The 23,605-nt window shown below is 35.2% G+C and overlaps 2 protein-coding genes across 2 annotated transcripts in view; both read left to right on the top strand.

Moving 5' to 3' along the window:
• Nucleotides 1–1,117, top strand: part of LOC131946293 (CD109 antigen) — a 70,410-nt gene extending 69,293 nt beyond the window's left edge. Inside the window, exons 34-35 of the mRNA XM_059306986.1 lie at nucleotides 281–387; nucleotides 1,015–1,117. Coding sequence (XP_059162969.1) covers nucleotides 281–387; nucleotides 1,015–1,101 — 194 coding nt within the window. The 3' untranslated portion in view covers nucleotides 1,102–1,117. The remainder of the gene's footprint in view (nucleotides 1–280; nucleotides 388–1,014) is intronic.
• Nucleotides 1,118–6,923: 5,806 nt separating this feature from the next.
• Nucleotides 6,924–23,605, top strand: part of LOC131946292 (CD109 antigen) — a 39,176-nt gene continuing 22,494 nt past the window's right edge. Inside the window, exons 1-17 of the mRNA XM_059306985.1 lie at nucleotides 6,924–6,973; nucleotides 7,127–7,281; nucleotides 8,922–8,947; nucleotides 10,048–10,201; nucleotides 10,798–10,868; nucleotides 10,983–11,108; nucleotides 11,337–11,376; nucleotides 12,514–12,598; nucleotides 12,999–13,095; nucleotides 19,129–19,353; nucleotides 19,701–19,904; nucleotides 20,083–20,181; nucleotides 20,445–20,507; nucleotides 20,627–20,818; nucleotides 20,938–21,087; nucleotides 22,236–22,316; nucleotides 22,556–22,634. Of these exons, the coding sequence (XP_059162968.1) occupies nucleotides 6,924–6,973; nucleotides 7,127–7,281; nucleotides 8,922–8,947; nucleotides 10,048–10,201; nucleotides 10,798–10,868; nucleotides 10,983–11,108; nucleotides 11,337–11,376; nucleotides 12,514–12,598; nucleotides 12,999–13,095; nucleotides 19,129–19,353; nucleotides 19,701–19,904; nucleotides 20,083–20,181; nucleotides 20,445–20,507; nucleotides 20,627–20,818; nucleotides 20,938–21,087; nucleotides 22,236–22,316; nucleotides 22,556–22,634 (1,897 nt within the window). The remainder of the gene's footprint in view (nucleotides 6,974–7,126; nucleotides 7,282–8,921; nucleotides 8,948–10,047; nucleotides 10,202–10,797; nucleotides 10,869–10,982; nucleotides 11,109–11,336; nucleotides 11,377–12,513; nucleotides 12,599–12,998; nucleotides 13,096–19,128; nucleotides 19,354–19,700; nucleotides 19,905–20,082; nucleotides 20,182–20,444; nucleotides 20,508–20,626; nucleotides 20,819–20,937; nucleotides 21,088–22,235; nucleotides 22,317–22,555; nucleotides 22,635–23,605) is intronic.

Genomic DNA, 23,605 nt, shown 5'->3' with positions numbered 1-23,605 from the left:
GTTAAATGGCTCCAGTTTGTGTCTGATCATTTGTATTCCGATCCAGTTAAAATGCCGATTCAGGATAAAAATCCGTTTTCAATTATATTTTTTTGTTTCCGGTTAAATTTGAGGTTGAGGTGAGGATTTCGGTTGCGGTTTATAGAAAAAAAAACATTATCAACCTAGCGCATTTTATTTCTTCCTCAACGCGCGATTTATCAAGTATTTTATATTTGTAAAAAAATTGTTCATAGATTTAAAATTTCGCTACCTGAATAAATTGTTTTATATGAAACAGGCAACCAGGTAACAGTGTTCTACCAATCACAACTTCTGAAAGACTCCACCATCTGTGACGTATGCCCCAAGTGTGAGAACTGTCGCCCGGTCACCGGAAATGTTCAGGTTATGTTTTGATGTTTATTATGTTGTTTCCGGTCAGCGATTATTTTCAGGAGTATAATATATATATAAAAAAATGAAAACTAGTTCGGAAACTGCTTTCATTTCCATTTCTCCTAGTTTATTGAGATAATTGTTCTTAAACATTTTATCGTGATATCATTTTGTCTCGATAAATATGGGGTTGGAAGCATTATTGTTTATATATTATGTCTTTCTGTTGTATTGTAATAAATGCATTATGTTTGAGATATTTTCTGTTCTGAAATAATGTATGTGAGGAAGTATCTTTGTACTTTTAGCCTGATGTATTTTTATTTGAGTTATTATGTAACAAATAATCTATCTGTGTATTGTATACGAGGCATAATGTTTAAGATATTTTATCCGTCTGAAGTAATCTTGTGAAGCATTGTACTTAAGCTAATTTGTCTTGTTAAGTCCAACTTGCAATGATCAGACTCTAACGAATACATTTATCTATTGCACTTTAATAATACAATATGTATTTCAATATTGTCTCTAGGAATATAATTTACCGAAAAACTTGATAATTATTTCTAAAGCTGCTTTACACATAAACGTGGTGATTTAATTATTGATTATAATATGCATTGCTTATTCTCACAGATATTAAAGAAAACATGGGATGCATGCAAAGCTCTTCTCTCACGGTTTACAGATATGCTGTTTGATATTACACATCTCTTATATTAAACAAAAACATATTGGCAAATAAAATCTTGCTTTCAAAACTATCTTTGTTAATGTTACAATTTTTCAGTGGTAATACAATTTGTTGGGTCACTTTATAATCTTTTCTTTTCTTTTTACTTTCTCGTATACCGAATATATAAAATTACTGTAATAGGCTTGAAAAGTCAATGTAATCATACTAATTGTTTTTAAATGAAAAAAAAAATATTGTAAGCGATCAAATTATAGTTACATTAAAAAATAAATCGGTTTGGGAACCATCGTTTACACTTATTTTCATTTTTTTTTGTTTTAAATATAAGCCGCTGAAAAGCCGTTTTGAATTATTTTATCAATTCAAATATTAAAAAGAAAAACGCCCTCGATCCCTTCTTGAAGTCCACCGGAGTGGACAGGGAAAGTAAAACAATGACAATTACAACAGTTTTTTTTCCATTAAGAAATGCACAATAACTTTCAATGGGGTAAAGCCAAATAGTTTATTTATATATAATATATAAACTTGAATTCTGCATGTACGTATGTGAGTTCATCGTCATAGTGTTATACATTTAAAGTGCTCATCGTCTAAATTCATGATTTAGAAATTAATATTGAAGGTGTAGTAAAATAATTTTCATTTTTCAAATTTATAGTGATAATTATTAGCATGTAGTTTTTTAGCACGCATTAAGTCCCTTGATAAACTAGGAAGAATTTGAATGTTGAAAATGGAAAGCAATAATAAAAACGAAACGTGTGCTTAAATTGTAGAAAACATTTTAGTGTGGTGCATAATTTTAATAAAGCTTGTTTTGAAAACGTTTTTTACTAATTTTATTTTAATACTTGAAATTTTTAATGCCATAGAGTTGCATGACTAAAGCAATTGCACAATAAATAAACACAATGTACGTATAATAGCGCGGAAAATAGTACTTTAAATATTACATTATTATTATTTTTTAAATTAATTAAACATCCAATTGAATCAAGCGAGATGTCCAGATTGCATTGTCTTCGGGTATTGACCCACGTGCCCAGTTTTTAAAATATTTTATGGATTAGAAGTCGAAAATTCGCCAGTTTTGATCCACGAGTGACAACAGAAAATGACAAAACCAATACAAAAGCACGAGGAAGAAAAAAAAATTAAAGGCTTGTAATAAAAGCTTGTTAAAAGTGTAATATGTGCTAAGTGATTGTATTTACTTAACCTAAGGTAAGAATCAATTAACGTTTGAAGCGTAATCGGGAATTTCCGTCTCATTCTTCATCAAAGATGAACGTGACGCATCTAGATCTATATGAAATGGTCAACTTCAAAACAAAAGTTTTAATTAGTTTTAAATAGTCAATAGCGTCTGTCTAAGTAAACGTTTTAAATAAAGTCTTATTCCCTTACAGTTTTTATACAAGATGCGGTTGTTTCTTTTTCTTATCGTGGTTATCAACGCCGTCTGTGCTCAAAAGTAAGTGGATTTCTTAAGTGAAGGAAGCGGTAGTTCCAATGGACGCGAGCAAGAAAGTATTCGAGAGGCCCATTAAAATAATTAAAAAATCATTCACGGCGTAGTATCAATTTATATGGTTATAAAACCCTGTCTGTCTGGTTTTTTTCGGACTTTACTAAAGATTGGATGTATTTTATGTTGTTATTATTTGGAGTAACTAAATACACATTTTAAAAAAAAGTAAAAACAATTTGGTTTTCACGTGTAATAGCGACATAAACAATGGCATCCTGCTATTCGATATGCTGCCATAAATTTTATTGTACACATTGTAAGCGGAAATAATTATCATTAAAAAAGTTTTTAAAAACCCACGTTTTCTGATTGAACTAAAAAGTAGAAAATAAATGCTATACATCACAATAATGCAAGCGATCACTCTACTATAAGCGATCGCAAACTGCGTGCGCATTATGACAAAAAATGAAAAACGTAGAGTGATCGCTTGCATTATTGTGATGTATAGCATTTATTTTCTACTTTTTAGTTCAATCAGAAAACGTGGGTTTTTAAAAACTTTTTTAATGATAATTATTTTCTACTTTTTAGTCTTTGTCTGTTTGTTTGCATTCAAATCTTGCTATCGATTTTATCTTCTCGCATTCACTTTTTTTTTGGGTAAACGAAGACAACTCGTAAAAAAACACGTGCCTTTTCCAATCGACGTTTCTTCTGTGTTGCCGTTTCTTTCACCATTTTGCCCTCGCGTGCAAACCATTCGACCATCAACATTCTACTTCCTTTGTACACAAACACCGCGTAACCACTACTCAGCCAATCGCGTGCTTGCTCCTTCAGTAAGCCAGAAGAGGGAAAGTACCGAACCTTGTTTTATCAAATTACAATTACTAGGTTATGTCCCTTTTTTGTACAAATCAATAGGGGTCTAAAATGATCATTAAAATTTTTCCATGGATCAATTTAGTAATAATAATAATTGAATATTGTATTGTCATCAGAAACAAAGCTTCCCTGAAAATTTCAGCGCGCTAGCTAACTGGGAAGTGCCGAAATTTTGATCGCAAGATTTGATTGGAAAAACAAACAAACAAACAACCAGACGCGAAAGCAAGTTAAAGAAAACGTGGGAAAAAAGGGAAACTAGGTCATTGGGTTTAAATTTGCATTGTTATTTAAAAACTTTATCCGCAAAGTTTTGGAAACAAATCGTTATTAATCACGAAGTTCCTGTACAGTCAATCAATATTTGTCTTACGAAAGTGAAACATCGGGTTATAACTTAGGCTTGATGAAAATAAATAGAAATGTAGCCTTAAACTCAACAAATTATTTTCAAGTTCTCTTGATTTGCATTGATTCTAAAAATATAAAATTTCTGAATTAATTTTACGCTTACGTTTTTATTTTTTATTATTTTTACGGTCGCTTTGTTTGCTAAATCTAATAAACCGGGAGTGATCGCCCCTAAACTTTCTCGAATATTCTAATATAACACTACGGGGGATGGCAACTCGGGATATAGACTTCTAGACATGATTTTTAATCCACTTTAAATACTCAATTTTTTTAGCGCAATTTCCATTCTGGAGAATTGCGTTTATTAACCCGTCATTTCTGGATGGATGGATGGATGGATGGATGAATGTGTGTCCGCAGCTTTAAGTCGTATCTCCTCCTCAACGAAGCAATATCGATGACTAGTTCCAAAAGCAATTATGTTAAGCCAGTTACGAGGATGAACATAGGCCATAAAAATTCCGGGTTTCTTTCATGGATTTCCCGTAAAAGCCAAAAAACCTCGAACAAATTTAGTTTTTGCTACATATCTAGGCAACCAGACCACTTAGCGACTTGAAACATTTACCAATCGATTCCTGCCATAATTTAAACCAATATTGCCGAAGAAAGTTTTCAAAAATATCCTTTCGTTCGGTCACAAAAAATTAATTAAGAATTTTTAAACTGAGCGTCTTGTAGGTTTTTAGCGCAAAAGCTGAGGATCGAAAGGATTTTAATGAGCGGAGGTTCGAAAGGATTTTTTTAATTTTTCCCCTTTTTTTTCGACTGATACGGGAGGCTACTCTCCCCTTTTTTTTCGACTGATACGGGAGGCTAGTTTCTATTTTGTTTTGAATTATTAAAACTACTTGTGTTGCATTATTTATTTGCTGAATATATGATTTATCTCGATTTAATTTACTTATTAATTCAAACGTTATTTTTGTACCCTATTAATAAGCTGAGGTTCGAAAGGATTTTACCATAGCGAATGAGCGGAGGTTCGAAAGGATTTTTTTAAAAATCTCGTTAATAAATATTTTTTCTATTTTGTTTTGAATTATTAAAACTACTTGTGTTGCATTATTTATTTGCTCAATATATGATTTATCTCGATTTAATTTACTTATTAAATCAAACGTTATTTTTGTACCCTATTAATAAGCTGAGGTTCGATATAAGGAAATTGCGCTAAAATTGTCACTAGACTTTTTAATTAACTTGTTTAAAATAGAATATAATCTCGTAGAAAAAAGAAATGCACACCAAGTGAACGCCAAATAAAGATGTGCATAATAGTGCGCAATATTATTAGTACTTTATAAATTTACATGCGTTTTTTGAGAAATCGGAAGTAACGTAAATAAGTAATTCCGATAAACGGAAATTACTCAAAATTTGACAGAAGGTAGAGAATTAGATCTTCTACTTACTTATCAAATTTCATTTATCTATCTGAAATAGTACTCAAGTTATAGGCTTTTGAAAAATTCAAAGTAGAAAAAGTACCACTTCCGGTTATCGGAAATCGCTCAAAAGTTGATACGGATCTACGTATTTGATAAAATACTTATATATGAAATTTCACCAATCTAGCTGTAACGGTACTCAAGTTATCGTGTTTACACACGGACACACACGGACAGAATTGGATAATCCATTTTTTTCCAGCTTCATTACGCATAAAACGCCAAAATTTTTATATATCTGAGTTTATAATTTTTGCCCGATTAAAATAAGTTTTCTATATCCCGGATATGATGAAGGACTGAGGAGTAAAACGGTGAAAACTGTCCAAATTTAATGTGATTTTTGTGCACGATTACAAGACTTTCTCTATACTTCGTATATACGAGAAAGTAAATAAACCGGGAGTGATCTCCCCTAAACTTTCTCGAATATTCTTATATAAAACAACAGGGGATGGGAACTCGGGCTATAGACATGATTTTTAATCCATTTTGAATACTTAAAGTTTAAAAAATAGAATAAAATCTAGTAGACAAATTAATTGCACACCAAGTGAACGCCAAATAAAAAAGCGCATAATAGTGCGCAATATTATTAGTACTTATAAAATTTACATTAGTTTTTTGAGAAATCGGAAGTAGCGTAAATTACTACTTCCAGTCAACGGAAATTACTCAAAATTTAACAGAAGGTAGAAAATTAGGTCTTTTACTTACATGTGAAATTTCATTTATCTATCTGAAATAGTACTCAAGTTATAGGCTTTTGAAAAATTCAAAGTAGGAAAAGTACCACTTCCGGTTATCGGAAATCGCTCAAAAGTTGATACGGATCTACAATTTTGATAAAATACTTATATATGAAATTTCATCAACCTAGCTGTAACGGTACTCAAGTTATCGTGTTTACACACGGACAGACACACAGACACACAGACATACGGACAGAATTGCAAAGCCTAGTTTTTCAGACTGGATTACGCATAAAACCTCTTAATTTTGATAAACCTGGACTGATAATTTTTGCCCGATTAAAATAAGTCCTCTATACTTCGGATGTGATGAAGGACTGAGGTGTTATACAGGGAAAATTGTTAAAATTTCAAGTGATTTTTGTGCACGATTACAATACTTTCTCTATACTTCGTATATACGAGAAAGTAAAAAGCACGTTTTTATTCCATGTCAACAACATGATGGAAGGATTCTCGTCATCTCGCTCGCCTCCATTGTTTTTATACACTTTTATTTAGATCTAACTAGCTTTCCAAGTCTGTCTGTCGCCCTTTTGTCTATCTATTGTCGTGCTTCGGCATGGATCGACCACTTCTAAACGACCCATTTCTACTAAACAAGACACGTTAATCAATACCCGTTGACAATGCAATCTGACATCAAATTCGACTTAATGGAGGCGTCCTAGTTGTCGAAAGGAGGTTCGATCTTCTTCTTCTTCGTTTTTAATTTTTAGTGTTGGAAGGGATCCCCTCCAACACAATTAAGAATACGTGTCAACTGGTTATGCCATTGACTCCGATTTCAGCCTGCTTATTCTGCACTATTATACGGTATAGTATTTTTTGTTGGCGACCAATCTCTTGGAAAATAAAGAAAACGTTGTATGGGGAACCCAGCATCTGGTGAAACATACCTCGCAATAACATCAGACTCGTCAGTATTGAACCTGCCAGGATATACTAATTTATTCAAGATGATGTCTCTCTGAGCGGCCACATTTACTAGAGCTGCAGCTTGTTCAGCTTATACGTTATTCCTGCGCTGGTATTGCAAGTATTTGTAACATAATTATTAACATAATTCCAGTTCGTATCTCATCCTCGCTCCGTCAACGATCCGCCCCAACATGGATTTCACAGTCAGCGTCAACATTCTCAAGGCCACCAGTTACGTCGCAGTTGTCGCCCAAGTTCTAAAGGAAAAAACTCTCGTGGCAAACGGTGTGAACGTTTTTAAGGCTGGTGAGTGAACGTTTTTTTGTATATGTTTAATGGCATCATCTTTGTCATTCTTGTGTCACTGATGATCAGTCTAATTGAATCAGCTAATGTTATTATTATCGTACGTATCTCAAAGTTTATTATTGCTGAATCACACATTTTATTGTTGTTGTATTACTAATTGTTATTACTATTGTATCACCAACTATCATGAACACCACACTGTATCGTCCAAGGTAATTTTTGTTGTATCATCAAATGAAATTATTGTTGTATCTCCTATTTTATTATTGCTGACATTGACATAAAACATTTTTTACAAGCTTTTATTTCACCTGTTTCCTCTGTCTGTCGTCATTCTGTCTATCTGAAAATGAGGAGCGAAATTTCGGATACTTCTAACTGACAGATTCGTTTCAAAATCATCACATGGGTCAAGACTTAAAGGCAATACAATATGACTTTAAATTTGACTTTATTGGAGGCCTAATTGTTTTTTATTAATTAATAAAATAAAATCTGAAATTAGTAGACAGTCTTGTACTACTCTTTCCACACTATTAAACGCGCACTGCCATGTTTGTTTGGTGCGCAATTGTTTTTAGCCATGCAACTCTATTGTAAATAAACTAAACCGGAAATGATCTCTCCTAAACTTTCTTGAATAGTTTAAATAGCACTATGTGAGTAGACACATCGCGATATTAAACTTTTGAAAATAGAATAGAATCTCGTAGCAAAAAAGAATTGCGCACCAAAAGAATATCAAACAATATGTGTATAAAATACCGGAATTTTATTTGTACTTTATAAATTTATATGTTTTTTTTCTAGAAATAAAAAAAATAGCGTAAATTACTACTTCCGGTCAATAGAAATTACTCAACATTTGAAAGAAGCCAGAAAATTAGATTTTTTATTTACATATGAAATTTCGTTCATCTTTCTCAAACAATACTAAAGTTATACGCTTTTGAATACATAAAAATAGAATAAGTCCCATAAGTCCCACTTCTGGGTATCGGAAATCGCTAAAAAGCTGATACAGACCTACTAATTTGATATAATACTTGTATATTACATTTCAACTACATAACTATAACGGTACTAAAGTTATCGTGTTTACAGACACACACACACACACACATACACACACAGACATACGGACAAGATTGCAAAACTATGTTTTTCCGACTCAGCGATCTGTAAAACTTTGAGATTTGCAAAAATCTCGATTTTTTTTTTGCACGATTACAAGACTTTCTTTAAACTTCGTATATACGAGAAAGTAAAAAAATAAAAAACAAATTTCGGGACCGTCCATTTTAACCTGATTCGGAAATTCAACTTGAAATAAAAAGCCTAATGACCTTTTGAGATATGTTGACCTGAAATCTCTTTCACCTCCCCAACATATTTTAACTTTCTTGAAACACATGTTATGGTTATGAACAGTGTGATCTAGCTGCTAGCGCCTGACCACGCCATCCCATCATCACGTGACCGTATATAACTAAATGGTATTCGTTAGTCGGGGACTGACAAACCGAAACCAAACGATAGGTTTTCTGGTTTACAATTGCTCGCTTTACCAATTGACCATTCAATGCCCCTGACAGTTGTACCAAGAAAAATTGTGTATGGTTTATTCTCTCTCACAGGTACCCCGGGCACAATCACAATGAAGGTGAGCCTTACATTTTGTTATTTAAAAAAATATTAAAACGTACTAGAACACCCGTTATTTTAGGATAACTGTTGGTCTCGGGGTCATTCATAAATGATGTCACTCTTGTTTTAACGATTTTTATTTTCCCCAACATGGGACTGAGCACATTATCCCTTCATATACTGAGGTAACAGAAACAGTTAAACTCTGCTTCACCTGCCTCTAGTCCCGCCCGGTCCGAAAGACAACTGTGCCATACACATCTTTAAAAAAATCTCACCTCAACTTAAATGTTTTTTTTTATTTTTAAAACATAGATTTCTTCCTATAAAATGTTTAGAGCTCTAATCTCAGATAAATAACAAATGAACAAATTATTAAAGCTGACGTCGAAATAATAATAATATTGAATTAGAAGCATTCGTGCGCTGTGATCTCCCACTGTGCACTTTCTGTGCAGAAAAATTAAAATTAAAAAGTCAACACACACGAGATGTATTTTGTACTCATGTTACTTGAGAGGTACGCCAACGCAATGTTACCTCGGCCAATTAGGTACTTTCTTTAATTGAAAAATAGATTGAACTACTTTATATAAGCCTACTCTCCGTTAAATAGATTACGGGTGGTCACACTTCATTATAAAATAAAATAAGCCCAATATAATTTTTCATTAGTTAAACTATTTTATTCCTATGAAACAAAAGATTTATTTTATATGAATTATTTAAGAACTACAGTTGTTCAGTAGAAAAACTCGGTAATATGATAATATTGTGTTTTTATAATTGTTTATGTTTTAACTGTTAAATTTTTGTTTGATCTATATTCTAAATACTCCAACAGCTAAAATCTAGTTCATGTATCAAAGTTGCTTTGTTTACCTGTGCAATGACCATACGGGCTATCACACAGCGGGACTGGAGCTTTTTGTTTTAGTTATTTAACAAGTAGTTTCTTATTATATTTAAAGAAAGTTATTAATTTTCTAATGGTAGTGCATTATTACATAAAAGCTTTTTATTAAATGTTTTTATGCAATTTTTCAGTACTTTAAAATCTTTGATACAATAGATTGGCATGCCTAAAAACATCAAATCTTCTTTACGTTTCCTCAGTTGCCAGCTGACCTCACCGACAGCGACTACACTCTTAAAGTTGTTGGTGGCGGCGGGGTGAACTTTGAAAATTACAAGATCATCTCCTACAACAGCAAAGAGGCTTCGCTGTTTATACAGCTGAATAAGGCCATCTTTAAGCCTAGTGATACAGGTAGGTAGACTTTTCTATAAGGCCATCTTTAAGCCTAGAGATATAGGTAGGTAGACGTTTATTTAAGGCCACCTTTAAGCCTAGTGATACAGGTTTGTAGACTTTTCTATAAGGCCATCTTTAAGCCTAGTGATATAGGTAGGTAGACGTTTATATAAAGCCATCTTTAAGCCTAGTGATATAGGTAGGTAGACGTTTCTATAAGGCCATCTTTAAGCCTAGTGATACAGGTAGGTAGACGTTTATATAAGGCCATCTTTAAGCCTAGTGATATAGGTAGGTAGACGTTTATATAAGTCCATCTGTAAGTCTAGTGATACAGGTAGGTAGACGTTTATACAAGGCAATCTTTAAGCCTAGTGATAGAGGTAGGTAGACGTTTATACAAGGCAATCTTTAAGCCTAGTGATAGAGGTAGATAGACGTTTGTTAAGTTCTATTAAATACATTTTCTTGCTTTAGTGACAAGGCTGTTTTAACTATTTCAATCACAATTTAGACTTTATGTAACGACTCTTTAGTTCTTTGCAAGCGGCTTTTGCCATTCAATAAACTATATGATACTTGTTTTATGCATCTAAAGCTATTCTTTCCAGTGAAATATAGAGTTTTTGGAGTGTACTCTGATTTACAGTCGTACAAAGGGACAATGGACATTTCTATTTATGTAAGTAATTTAGCTAGCGACAACCGCATGAATTTCGTCAAAAAACAAAAAAAAAGTATTTGAAATAATTTTCTTTCACGTAGTATATTAGCAATTTTATGTTTGTTGAGCCAGGACGCAAAGAACAACAAGATCAAACAGTGGGTCAAGGTCACTCCAGTAAAAGGGGTCATCGCCGAGGAGCTGACCCTCTCATCCCAGCCAGTCCTTGGGGACTGGAAAGTTGTCGTTGAGGCTGGCGTAAAATATTTTCAATGTCTAGTTTCTTGTTTACTCTTTTGTCTAGTTTCCTGTTTACTTTTAGACAACCAAGCTTTTAGCCTTTTTGATGACAAATTGTTTTACATTAAACAAACAATAAATATGTCTTCATTACTGAAACTTTAAAATATATTTTTGAGCTAATACCTTTGTTAAAATAAAATATTTAAATGTAAACTAAATGTTTATTGAACATTTTTTTTTCAGAATTTGAAAGAAGAGAAATCCTTCAATGTAGCAGAGTATGGTAACACTAATTTTTTTGTATCTCATTCAACACGGGTAGTTTTTTTTTTGGTTTAGTTCCCCTATATATACCACCTTTGTTGTTCGAAGTTCTAGTATCTCTTTTATTGTTCTATGTTGGAGTATCTCTTCTATTGTTCTATAGTACTCGAGTACCTCAGGGGGTTATCTAAGTTCTATTATCTTATTTATTCATTTACTAGCTGCAAAGCCTGTCGTGAGGAAGACAATGATTTATTTTTATAATTTAGTTAGATGTCCCGTTGTTTAGGTTAGTCCTTAAGGATACAAATTTAGTGGAAACACGATGGGAACAAAACTAGTCTTTATACCAATCAGTTGCTTTAGTGGCGTAGGCAGGGGGGGGGGGTTAGGGGGGGTCATAACCCCCCCCCCCCCATAGACCCCTCGGTTTATATATAAAGTATGAGGGGGGGGGGGTGTAAATCGAAAGTTTGAGGCGGGGGGGGGGGTGCAAATCAAAAGTCTGAGGGGGGGGGTGCAAATCGAAAGTTTGAGGGGGGGGGGTGCAAATCAAAAGTCTGAGGGGAGGGGTGCAAATCGAAAGTTTGTCACCGGGTAAAAATTGGACCCTACCCCCCCCCCCCTTGAGACGATCCTGGCTACGCCACTGAGCTGCTTAACGGTTTTTACGGGTCGCAGACTAAAGGGTATTTATTTTATTGTAACTATCAAGGTAGAAACCAATTAAATCGGTATATAAAGCCTTGTAGCCGTTTATTATATTAACTTCGTGTAAATTCAATATAGCACCTTAAAATGATGTTTTATTTACCGTTTAGGCGCAATATCCCCTAGCAATGCTTCTACTATGCAAAACAAAATCTCATCTTCGTAGCATAAAGTCAAATTTTCATAACTAAATAAAAGCTGTTAGTGACAATCGGTTGAGGACGACGTGGTTGAGCTGTAGACCGCCCTCACTAACCTGCTATTGAGCAATAGCTTTAGCTTGCAATGACCGTATATTCGAAGAGAAGAAGTGACAATCGGTTTTCTTTTTATTCTTTGGTTATGGCTCTTTAAGCACATAAAATAACTATTCGTGTCAATGTGTTTTATCTTTCTATGTAACTTTATAACACTCACTGTGAATGGGCAAAAAATCTATTTTTAGTTCTTCCCAAGTTCGAGGTCGAGGTCATCATGCCACCTTACGTTTTGACCAGCGATTTTGACGTCACGTTTACTATTAAGACAAAGTAAGTTGATTTGTTTTTTTTTAATTTCGGCTCTTGGGCGGCAAGTTCTTTTTCGTTTAGCTAATCGAACTTGGGAAGAACTAAAAATAGATTTGTTGCCCTTTTACTGTGAGTGTTATAAAGTTTACATAGAAAAATAAAACACATCGACAAAAATAGTTATTGTATGTGCTTAAAGAGCCATAACCAAAGAATAAAAAGAAAACTATTGTCACTTCTTCTCTTATTATTAGTATTATAAACTTTTTTTTTTTTAAATTGCAGGCAGTTGTATCATCTATGGGTTTTTTTTTCCAGTGGTTAATAGCATTTTCACGTACAAGCTCTTTAAATAAAGGGACCCTTAGACAAAGTCGCCTTCACAATTTATAGAATATTTGTAATCTCTTACACCTTACAGGTACACCTATGGTAAACCAGTCAAAGGTAACGCAATCGTCCAAGTAAATCTGCACGACTATTGGAAGACGAAACCCGTTTACCAGTTGATAATCCCGGTAGGTGCTAGTACACATAGTATGCCTACAGGGAGATTATCCCGCCTTGTATAGGTTAAGGGGCCTGAAATATCACTTGTTGACAAAGTTTAGTAAAGAGCAAATTATAAAAAATTATTATATAAAAAAAAGCTAGATGCATTTAAAATAAAATAAAACAAATTTGATTTCTTTAATAAAAACTTTGGTCGCTACTAGAAAGTGTAAGAGTTTTTACGAGCGACGAATGCTTTTCTGAAGGAAAACTGTATGAAAGTTTGTTTTACTTCTTTATGTTTAGTTTAATTAAAGTCATAATCATATACTTAGGAAATACACCCCCCCCCCCAAACCGGGCTGGCGGATAGATCAAAGGTCAGTAGCTTTATATAGACAAATTATTTGGAATTGTAGAAATAGGGCAGAATTCACCAGACAGACCCTTGACCTGATCTTTAGTAGACGACTCAAAAAGAACAACACACACGCTATAAATAGAACACTATAACAGTTAGGACACGCATCATGGAGTCCGATACCTGGTCCGCCACACCCCAACCAATATGTTCATTCCATACCCAACCTTAAGCGCAAATACTTTACTTATATACCACCATAAGACTACTAACTTTGCAATGTCTTGTGTTGAAATACTATACTACATACTGATGATGATGTATTACCAAAATAAATAAAGATAAATGTTAATTATACGATGGATATATGTAACATAAATAGCCCTCATTAATCCCCCATCTCTTTACTAACTTTCAACCCCAGCAAATAACACTCACTCTCATTTCACATAACTAACCCACCCCATACCAAATGCGATTAGACTGTTGCCGTCATAGCTTCACTGACCCCTCCCATTATAGGAACTACACACATCAAAATTAATATACACAACCATCAAGACGCGCACCACGGTCCCGGTCGGTCCGCAGTAACCCCCCCCCCACCCTCCTCCCCACACACTGTCTCAGCCAACCTTTCCTTCATGATCACAATGCTTTTGTCTGCTAGCTAATACACAGCTAATGATCACACAACTGTTGTCCTACCACTGTGTAAGAACACCATCTAATTTTCTCTTCACACTTATGATGACAATGTTTTTAGAACCGGCCATTGTTTATATGATGTTATAAATCATCCTAGTTAATGTAAACATGTTTAAAACTAGCCTTTATTTAATTGTTAAACCAACACACATGTAACCACAAGTTGGTGTCATATAACCAGATGTTGATGTTATAAAACTTCGCATAGCATCGATTATTTCTCTATTTATTTATGTTTCTAAGTTCTAAATCCTTCACCATGTGCAAAGTATTTTTAAAATGTTAACTCTCTTATGCACTTATATGTACATTATGTTGCTGTAAATCCTTTATATGCTGTGTAACACATATGGTTACCAGCCAAAGGGGGATAAAAAATATGAAGTTTTTATTCATTGGGTTGCGGCCCCTGTGGGACCGCAACTGAACTGTTGACGTTTTTTTATGCTTTTGTGAGCGAAATTACCTGTGTTCCATGTCATGTGACATGGGATTGTGGGTAGTTTCATGCCTAGCCGTGTCGCACACGCAAGGCTGCTGTCTGTGGACCAAGATGTAGACCTAATGAAGGTAGTTATATAGATTATGTTTGTTAAAATACTTATTTGTGTATTCCTGCTAGTGCTGCATGTGCACACTAGTCAGGGTGAGTATTAATATAAGTATTTATTTGTAGTACTACGTATTGGTACTTGTTGGCAGTACTGTGTACTGGCTAAAACATATTTTATTGTTACCCGTGTATATTGTAGCCTACACATGGTGTTGTCAGGAATGTAACTTTTTTTATTTACATTTGTTTTAGGGCTACAGTTTTTTTTCTTTTGGTCTTTTGGATTCTTTCTTCTTGGCTAGTTTGTTTTGTACTACTGTGTTGCATCGCCGTCATGGCTCGATGCTGTAAATAAAGCAGTACTGGACAACTAACTGTCGGTGTCGGTTTGTACTTAATCTCAGGGTCAGCCCGTCTTAACCACAACACCTCAGTGGGTAAAAGCATCCCCACTGAGTGAGGGTTACATTTGGCGCCCAACGTGGGGCTTGACCTTGAGAGGTAGGATGGAAAACAGCGACCCGACGTTGGAGAAGTTGTCGCAGGAGCTGGCCAAGTTGAGGGCTAAGATGGCTGATCTACAGCAGGCAGATGCGCAGCGGCCCGTGACGGTGGAGGTGTGTGCTCCAGCACACAACAGCAAGCTGAGTTCACCGGCCTTCCACCCACTGGAGGAGGGGAGGTGAGTTTCCCGGAATGGGAAACCCAAGTTCAATGTTTGCTGCGGAACACCAGCGTTCCGAACCCGTTGCCACGCGTCTTAGGCAGCCTGAGAGGGATTGCCTATGAGCGGGTGAAGCAAGCTGCGAGTCCAGAGGAAGTGCTATGCCTCCTACAAAGCACTTTTGGCGACACCAGATGTGCCGAAGACAGGTATCTGCAGTTCAGCCGACTCACTCCACATCCAAGGGAGTCAGCGTCGGAATTTCTCTGCCGACTGTGGTCAGAGATGACGAAGCTAAACCAGCAGCGTATCTTTACTGAGGCCGATGCCCAGAAGAAGGTGTATCACACTTTCTGCAAGGGGGTTTCACCTCTTCTGGCGCTCGAACTTCGCGGTACATTTGGTTTCGCAGGGGAAGCCAGTCCGAAGGTGGAGGACGTCCTGAAAGCTGTTAAAAGGCTGGACGGGACAACTGAGTCCCCAGTCGTAGCCACGGCAGCAGCTAACAGGACTATCCAGGTCGACGCAGTAACGGCAGCTGTTCACCAAGAGACGACGCCGCCGCTGATGCTCACGGAGGAGCAACTCGACCGTCTGGCGCAGAAGGTCGACGCAGTAACGGTAGCTGGTCGCCAGGAGACTACGCCGCTGATGCTCACGGAGGAACAACTCGACCGTCTGGCGGAGAAGGTGGCAGATATCCTAGCCCGAAAACAACAGCCCTCCAGAGGAGCTTGTTACGAGTGCGGGTCTACGAAGCACTTCGTCCGCGACTGTCCGAGAAAAGCAGCTAGGCAACGGGGTCAGCAGCAGGGAAACGCCAATCCATCAGCGTCGGGGAGCGGATGCTGATGCGTGTTCTGCCAAGCTCCCAGCCCAAGTTTACGCCACCGAGATCATCACAGTGTCGAGCAACCACAGCTCAGGTTACCTCGCCTAGCGGCTGGAAGTACGGCTGTCGGGTGTTCCGCCGTGGAGGAGGGTTGCAGCCGGAGGGTGCGCGTGAGAAGGGTAGACAGCCACACTATGAATGTCAGTCTCAGCGCGAGCAAGATCGTCGCTTGGGAGACAGACATGACACAAGCAGAGGTCGGAGACGCCGCCGGAGGAGAGGCCGACGACGTGGTGGACGCCGCCGTGGTTGGCAGCGACCCGACTATACAATGTCGAGTGCTGAACCCACTGTGGCGGAGGGGGAGCGACGGAGAGAGATCATCCCAACCAGTGAGGCAGATGAAGGTGAGGAACTGACAATCAAGGTGGTAGTCCCAGCCAGACTTCGGCCGGAGGCAACGCCTTTCGTGCCCGAGGTGGTCGCCCGGGACGGACAAGACAAGGTGATGGTCAGGCCAGCCCCACATCTGGATGAGGTGAATGCGAGGGACGAGGCATCGGACGAGGATGACTCTTGGATCAACCCAGAACCACCAGTGGAGCTGCGGAGGTCAACCCGTCAACGACGACCCGTCGAGCGACTCAACCTGGCGCATCAAGTGGTGACCAGTACCAGCACTGGAGCCTCTACCGGTTTGCCGGGAATAATGTATTTAAGTTGAAAGGACTTAATGTCTGTGTAATAGTGTACTGAACTTTTTTTAAGTGCTATTATGTATAAGTTGTAAATGTAAATGTGAATTCCATTGTACATTTATTTGTGAGGGGGGCTGTGTAACACATATGGTTACCAGCCAATGGGGGATAAAAAATATGAAGTTTTTATTCATTGGGTTGCGGCCCCTGTGGGACCGCAACTGAACTGTTGACGTTTTTTTATGCTTTTGTGAGCGAAATTACCTGTGTTCCATGTCATGTGACATGGGATTGTGGGTAGTTTCATGCCTAGCCGTGTCGCACACGCAAGGCTGCTGTCTGTGGACCAAGATGTAGACCTAATGAAGGTAGTTATATAGATTATGTTTGTTAAAATACTTATTTGTGTATTCCTGCTAGTGCTGCATGTGCACACTAGTCAGGGTGAGTATTAATATAAGTATTTATTTGTAGTACTACGTATTGGTACTTGTTGGCAGTACTGTGTACTGGCCAAAACATATTTTATTGTTACCCGTGTATATTATAGCCTACACATGGTGTTGTCAGGAATGTAACTTTTTTTATTTACATTTGTTTTAGGGCTACAGTTTTTTTTCTTTTGGTCTTTTGGATTCTTTCTTCTTGGCTAGTTTGTTTTGTACTACTGTGTTGCATCGCCGTCATGGCTCGATGCTGTAAATAAAGCAGTACTGGACAACTAACTGTCGGTGTCGGTGTGTACTTAATCTCAGGGTCAGCCCGTCTTAACCACAACACCTCAGTGGGTAAAAGCATCCCCACTGAGTGATGGTTACATGCTGCTACAGACAAATACACTAACATACATGTCAATGTTATTTTTTTTAATGGAAATAAAAGTATTGGAGAAAAAGATAGTTCAAAGCCAGCATACGCTCATCACCAGTAGTCAATTTTGGGTCATGGAAAATTTAGAAGTGATAGATCAGTATGAGTATTACAGCGACCCGTTTCCGACGGCCGTTTTTGTTGCTACAATGTCAACTTTTGGTTTCAAAAGAAACAGTTGCGTCCCCTATTTTAGGCTAGTTCTTTTGCCATTTTACTTTTTTTTTCGTTTAATTGCTATATATAAAATTCATGATCATGTCTTTGAAACTGTATAAAACGACAAAATAAATAATAATTGTTCTTTTTAATGTTTGAAATAAATTTATAAAATAAAGAAAAACAAAAATACTGCAGTAGGACTGCTATAGATATAGCTGCTTAAAAGGGAAGAATGTTTAATTGGTGGTGTCTTATTGTACTTAACATATTACCCAGAGGGCTTATAATATTTATATTATTTTTTTTACTCTCAGCTCAAGTTATAAGCCCATACCCCCTAAACCCACTCTACCGAAAAACAATACCCTGCTCTTTTGTTCTTTTTTTTTGTAATAATATTTTTCATAACAATTTTTTTTTAATCCCAAATTTATTTCAGCTTCACTTATAAACCCATACCCCATCAATCCACTTCATGTCGTCAAATCAGCATTTAATTACACATTTGCATTTTCAGGTTTAAAAATAAAATTGTTTTTGTATTAGATCTATGTATAAGTAAACCACCTTAAATTAATGAGAGTAGGTTAGATGTGAGAAAGAAGTATTACTATTGTAAACCTGTGTCAGTCCTCACAAGCCGATGCTAAAAACTAGAATACTTTTAAGCGGGCATGGCAAAGTAAACGGACGCTGTAAATTACATGTCTAAGGCAAAAATAAATTAATTCATTCATAAAAAAAAAAATTATTACTTTTATAAATTAAAATCGTACGTAGGTCGGTTTTCAAGATTTTAAAACGTGGGCTCATTACCGTCGGTTAGTACGTAATCGTGGTTTCTTCCTTCTGTTATTAAATTAAACGTTTAATTCATTTTTAATGTCTAAAAAATAGCTAATTCTATTAAAAACTGTATGTTATTTCGATGTCATTAGAAACCAATGTATCTGGAAAGTAACGAAATCCCTGCTTTAGAAAATGGATAAAGTTGCGTTACAGTATTTTCCACAAACCTACAAACAAACAAACAAACTTGCAACTATTGTTGCGTTACAGTATTTTCCACAAACTACAAACAAACAAACAAACTAGCAACTATTGTTGCGTTACAGTATTTTCCACAAACTGCAAACAAACAAACAAACTAGCAACTATTGTAAACTAAAAAAACTTATAAAACCAAGAGATCGTTTTGTGAACTGATGCAGATTGATGGAGAGACCAGGGCGGTAGTACCTATGTCAAAGGTCAAAGAGTTTGCCTACTCACTGAATGAGGTCACACTTATAGTCTCCGCCAACGTGATCGAGTCTCTGACCGGAAACCAGATGTCCAGTAACGGAACCGTCACCATGTACGACAAAGGTGTGAAACTTGAGTACCCGGAGAACAATCCCAAGACCTTCAAGCCTGGTCTACAGTACATTGCTTATGTAAGTACTTTACAGTACATTGCTTATGTAAGTACTTTACAGTACATTGCTTATGTAAGTACTTTACAGTACATTGCCTATGTAAGTACTTTACAGTACATTGCTTAATTAAGTTCTTAACAGTACGTCGCCTATGTAATTTGTAAGTTCTTTATGGTATATCGAATACGTCAGTACTTAATGTAAGTACTATACAGTACACCAATTATGGAAACACTTAAAACAGATCAATTGAGACAAAAACTACTGATGGGTACGACCTAAGATCTTTAAACCTACTGTGAATCATATAATTATGATATCAAATTATTTTCATTTTACACATGTTTTTTTTCCTAATTTTATAGCTAAAGATCTCACAGCCAGATGGACTTCCAATCCGTTCCACTAGTGAAACTGTTACAGTCAACTTCAGATTCTATAACTACAGCAGGGGCTTTTTCAGTTCACCAATCGCAGACATTCCTGACCAGACTTTGAGCGTCCCTAGCAGCGGTCTGGTACCCATTCTAGTTCAGACACCAACATTCCACGAGGCCGTCATTATATCAGTAAGTGTGGGATGTTTCTGTATTTAATTTTTTTTTACCATGGGTTAAAAATAAAATTTCATTTCGTAAATCTGTTGTACTTCTGTGACTTAAATGTGGACTTAAATGTGGAACGCTAAAAATAAGCTTTATTTGTCGAATATTAATAATGGATTGCATTTGTATATTCCAATTCTAGTCAGATTTCCAAGGAGTTACCCGAACACTTTACTTAGAAAAGAGACACTCCCCAAGTAGCTCGTACATCCAAATTTACCTGCAATCTGCTTCTATACAGGTAGTAAAATTTTTTTTATCAAATTATGACTTAAGCCATGTATGTTTGTGTACTCAGTACACTGCCATAATGAAAGAAACTACGTTTGTCTTCCATGAAAATGGATGTAGATCAACATATTTTAATACGTATCTTTACTTGCATTATTGTGATGTATAGCATTTATTTTCTACTTTTTAGTTCAATCAGAAAACGTGGGTTTTTAAAAACTTTTTTAATGATTATTATTAAAAACTAACTATGTATCTTAAACATTCTTCTAGGCAGGGGACATAATCTTGTTTTCCATCAACGGTACTGAAGAACTGTCTATTCTTTTGTATCAGGTATACATAGGCATTCATACTTATTTTTATAATAAACATTATTCGATATTAGAATATGTATCTAACACATGTGTGAAAATCGTAACAGATGTAACATTTCTGTTTTACGTGTTCTACAGGTTCTCTCTCGAGGCAACATAATAAAATCTGGCACAATAAATGGCAACAACCAGAAAAGCGTCAATTTCTCCGTCGTCTCTGAGCCCAGCATGGCGCCCTCTGCCAGAATCGTCGTCTACTACGTCAGACCAGACGGTGAAGTTGTCCCAGACAGTATCAGCTTCGACATCAGCGGTGCTTTCAATAACAAGGTACACATTATCACTGTGATCATCCCTCTAGCGTGGTGCTTTGCGTGAGTAGCACAAGTTTATATTTAACGCAGTTCTTTGTTCAACAGTTGACAATAACGTTACTCTGTGTTAAACAGGTGACCGTTGACCTTGACATGGCTGATGTTGAACCAGGAGATGATGTCACTGTTGTCACCACAGCTGACCCAGACTCCAACGTCCATTTATTGGCCATTGACCAGAGCGTTTCTTTACTTAAAAGTGGAAATGACGTTACAGTTACTGATGTGAGTATATATATATATATATATATATATATATATATATATATATATATATATATATATATATATATATATATATATATACATACATATACATATATATATATATATATATATATATATATATATATATATATATATATATATATATATATATATATATATATATATATATATATATATATATATATATATATTGAATCGGACATATTAAAATTTTATTTTTATTAACGCAAACAAAAAACATTGAATAAAAAATTAAGAGCTATGCATAAAGCAACACATACACTATTTCTTTATTCGAAAATGTCACCCAAACATCAAATTGCACTCTTCGATAACACAGCTTTTTACACAAATATGTTTGAGTTTTAAAAAAAAATACGGTAGGATTTCCCCTAAACATTCTTTAATTGTCTTATATAAATCAATGGGGTATGGAAACTCGGGATATAGATATGATTTTTAACCCATTTTTAATTAAAAATAGCTTTTTAAAAAGATTAGAATCTCGTATGTGATCTCAATGTGAACGGCAAAAATATATGTACTATAGTGCGCAATAATGCTACTTTATAAATTCATATTCTTTTTTTTTTTGCGAAATCGGAAATGGCGTAAAATACTATTTTGGCCAACTGAAATTTCTCAAAATTTGACAAAAGGCAGAGAATTAGATCTTTTACTTACTTGTGAATAGTCAATTATCTATCTGAAGAAATACACAAGTTAGAGAATTTAAAAAAAAATTGGAAGTAAAATGAGTTCCACTTCCGTTTACCGGAAATCACTGAAAAGATGACAGAGAACTACACATTTGATATAATACTTATATATACAATTTCTTCAATCTAGCTGTAACCGTACTCAAGTTATAATGTTCACAAACACACATAAACACACACACACACACAGGCATACGAACAAAATTGCAAGACTATGTTTTTCGCACTCAGGGAGGTGTAAAACGTCGAGACAATACTTTCTCTATACTTCGTATTAGAGAAAGTAATAGAAAGTTTAAAAAATTATATAATTTTATAAATTATATATATATATATATATATATATATATATATATATATATATATATATATATATATATATATATATATATATATATATAAACTATTGATATGTCTGCAATACAGGTCCATTCCGCTCTCATGGATTACGATAATCGATATTATCCAACACTTTATTTTAATAACGATGCATGCCAAGTTTTAGAGGTTCGAATTTTTTTTAGGCTTGACTTTGTTTTTTATTAGCTGAAGTTCAACTTGAAAGTCATTGTGAATATAATTTTAAAATATTTTGATGAAGATGATTTTCTGTTGTTGTTGGGGTTTTTGTTTTTAAAATCTCCAAATTGGTAGTTTTTATGTTTTACGACATGTTTTAAAAATATAACAAAAGTATTTAAGACCTATCCAACATTATTGCAAGTGTTTTGTTAAATGTTAAACAGGAGTCCGGGGTTGGTGTCCTAACTGATGCTGCGGCGTATAGAGATCAATGTGGCGAAAATGAAATGGACGAGGATATATGTAGGTGTTACAGTAATCTGTATGCATTTCCACTACATTGTAATTCATTGATTCATTGAATCATTGATTCATTGATTCATTAATTCACTGATTCATTGATTCATTGATTCATTGATTCATTAATTCATTGATTCATTGATTCATTAATTCACTGATTCATTGATTCATTGATTCATTGATTCATTGATTCATTGATTCATTGATTCATTGATTCATTGATTCATTGATTCATTGATTCATTGATTAATTGAATCATTGATTCATTGATTCATTGATTCATTGATTCATTGATTCATTAATTCATTGATTCATTGATTCATTGATTCATTGATTCATTGATTCATTGATTCATTGATTCATTGAATCATTGATTCATTGATTCATTGATTCATTGATTCATTGATTCATTGATTCATTGATTTATTGATTCATTGATTCATTGATTCATTGATTTATTGATTCATTGATTCATTGATTGGTTCGTTAGTTCGTTCGTTCGATCGTTTGTTCGTTCGTCCGTCAGTCCATCCGTCCGTCCGTCTGTCCGTCCATTCATTCATTCATTCATTCATTCATTCATTCATTCATTCATTCATTCATTCATTCATTCATTCATTCATTCATTCATTCATTCATTCATTCATTCATTCATTCATTCATTCATTCATGCATTCATTCATTCATTCATTCATTCATTCATTCATGCATTCATTCATTCATTCATTCATTCATTCATTCATTCATTCATTCATTCATTCATTCATTCATTCATTCATTCATTCATTCATTCATTCATTCATTCATTCATTCATTCATTCATTCATTCATTCATTCATTCATTCATTCATTCATTCATTCATTCATTCATTCATTCATTCATTCATTCATTCATTCATTCATTCATTCATTCATTCATTCATTCATTCATTCATTCATTCATTCATTCATTCATTCATTCATTCATTCATTCA

The sequence above is a fragment of the Physella acuta genome, unplaced genomic scaffold (genome assembly GCF_028476545.2).
Source record: "Physella acuta isolate Inbredline_101_S28 unplaced genomic scaffold, ASM2847654v3 ptg000550l, whole genome shotgun sequence".
Lineage (NCBI taxonomy): Eukaryota > Metazoa > Mollusca > Gastropoda > Physidae > Physella > Physella acuta.
This window is presented reverse-complemented; position numbering and strand designations above follow the sequence as displayed.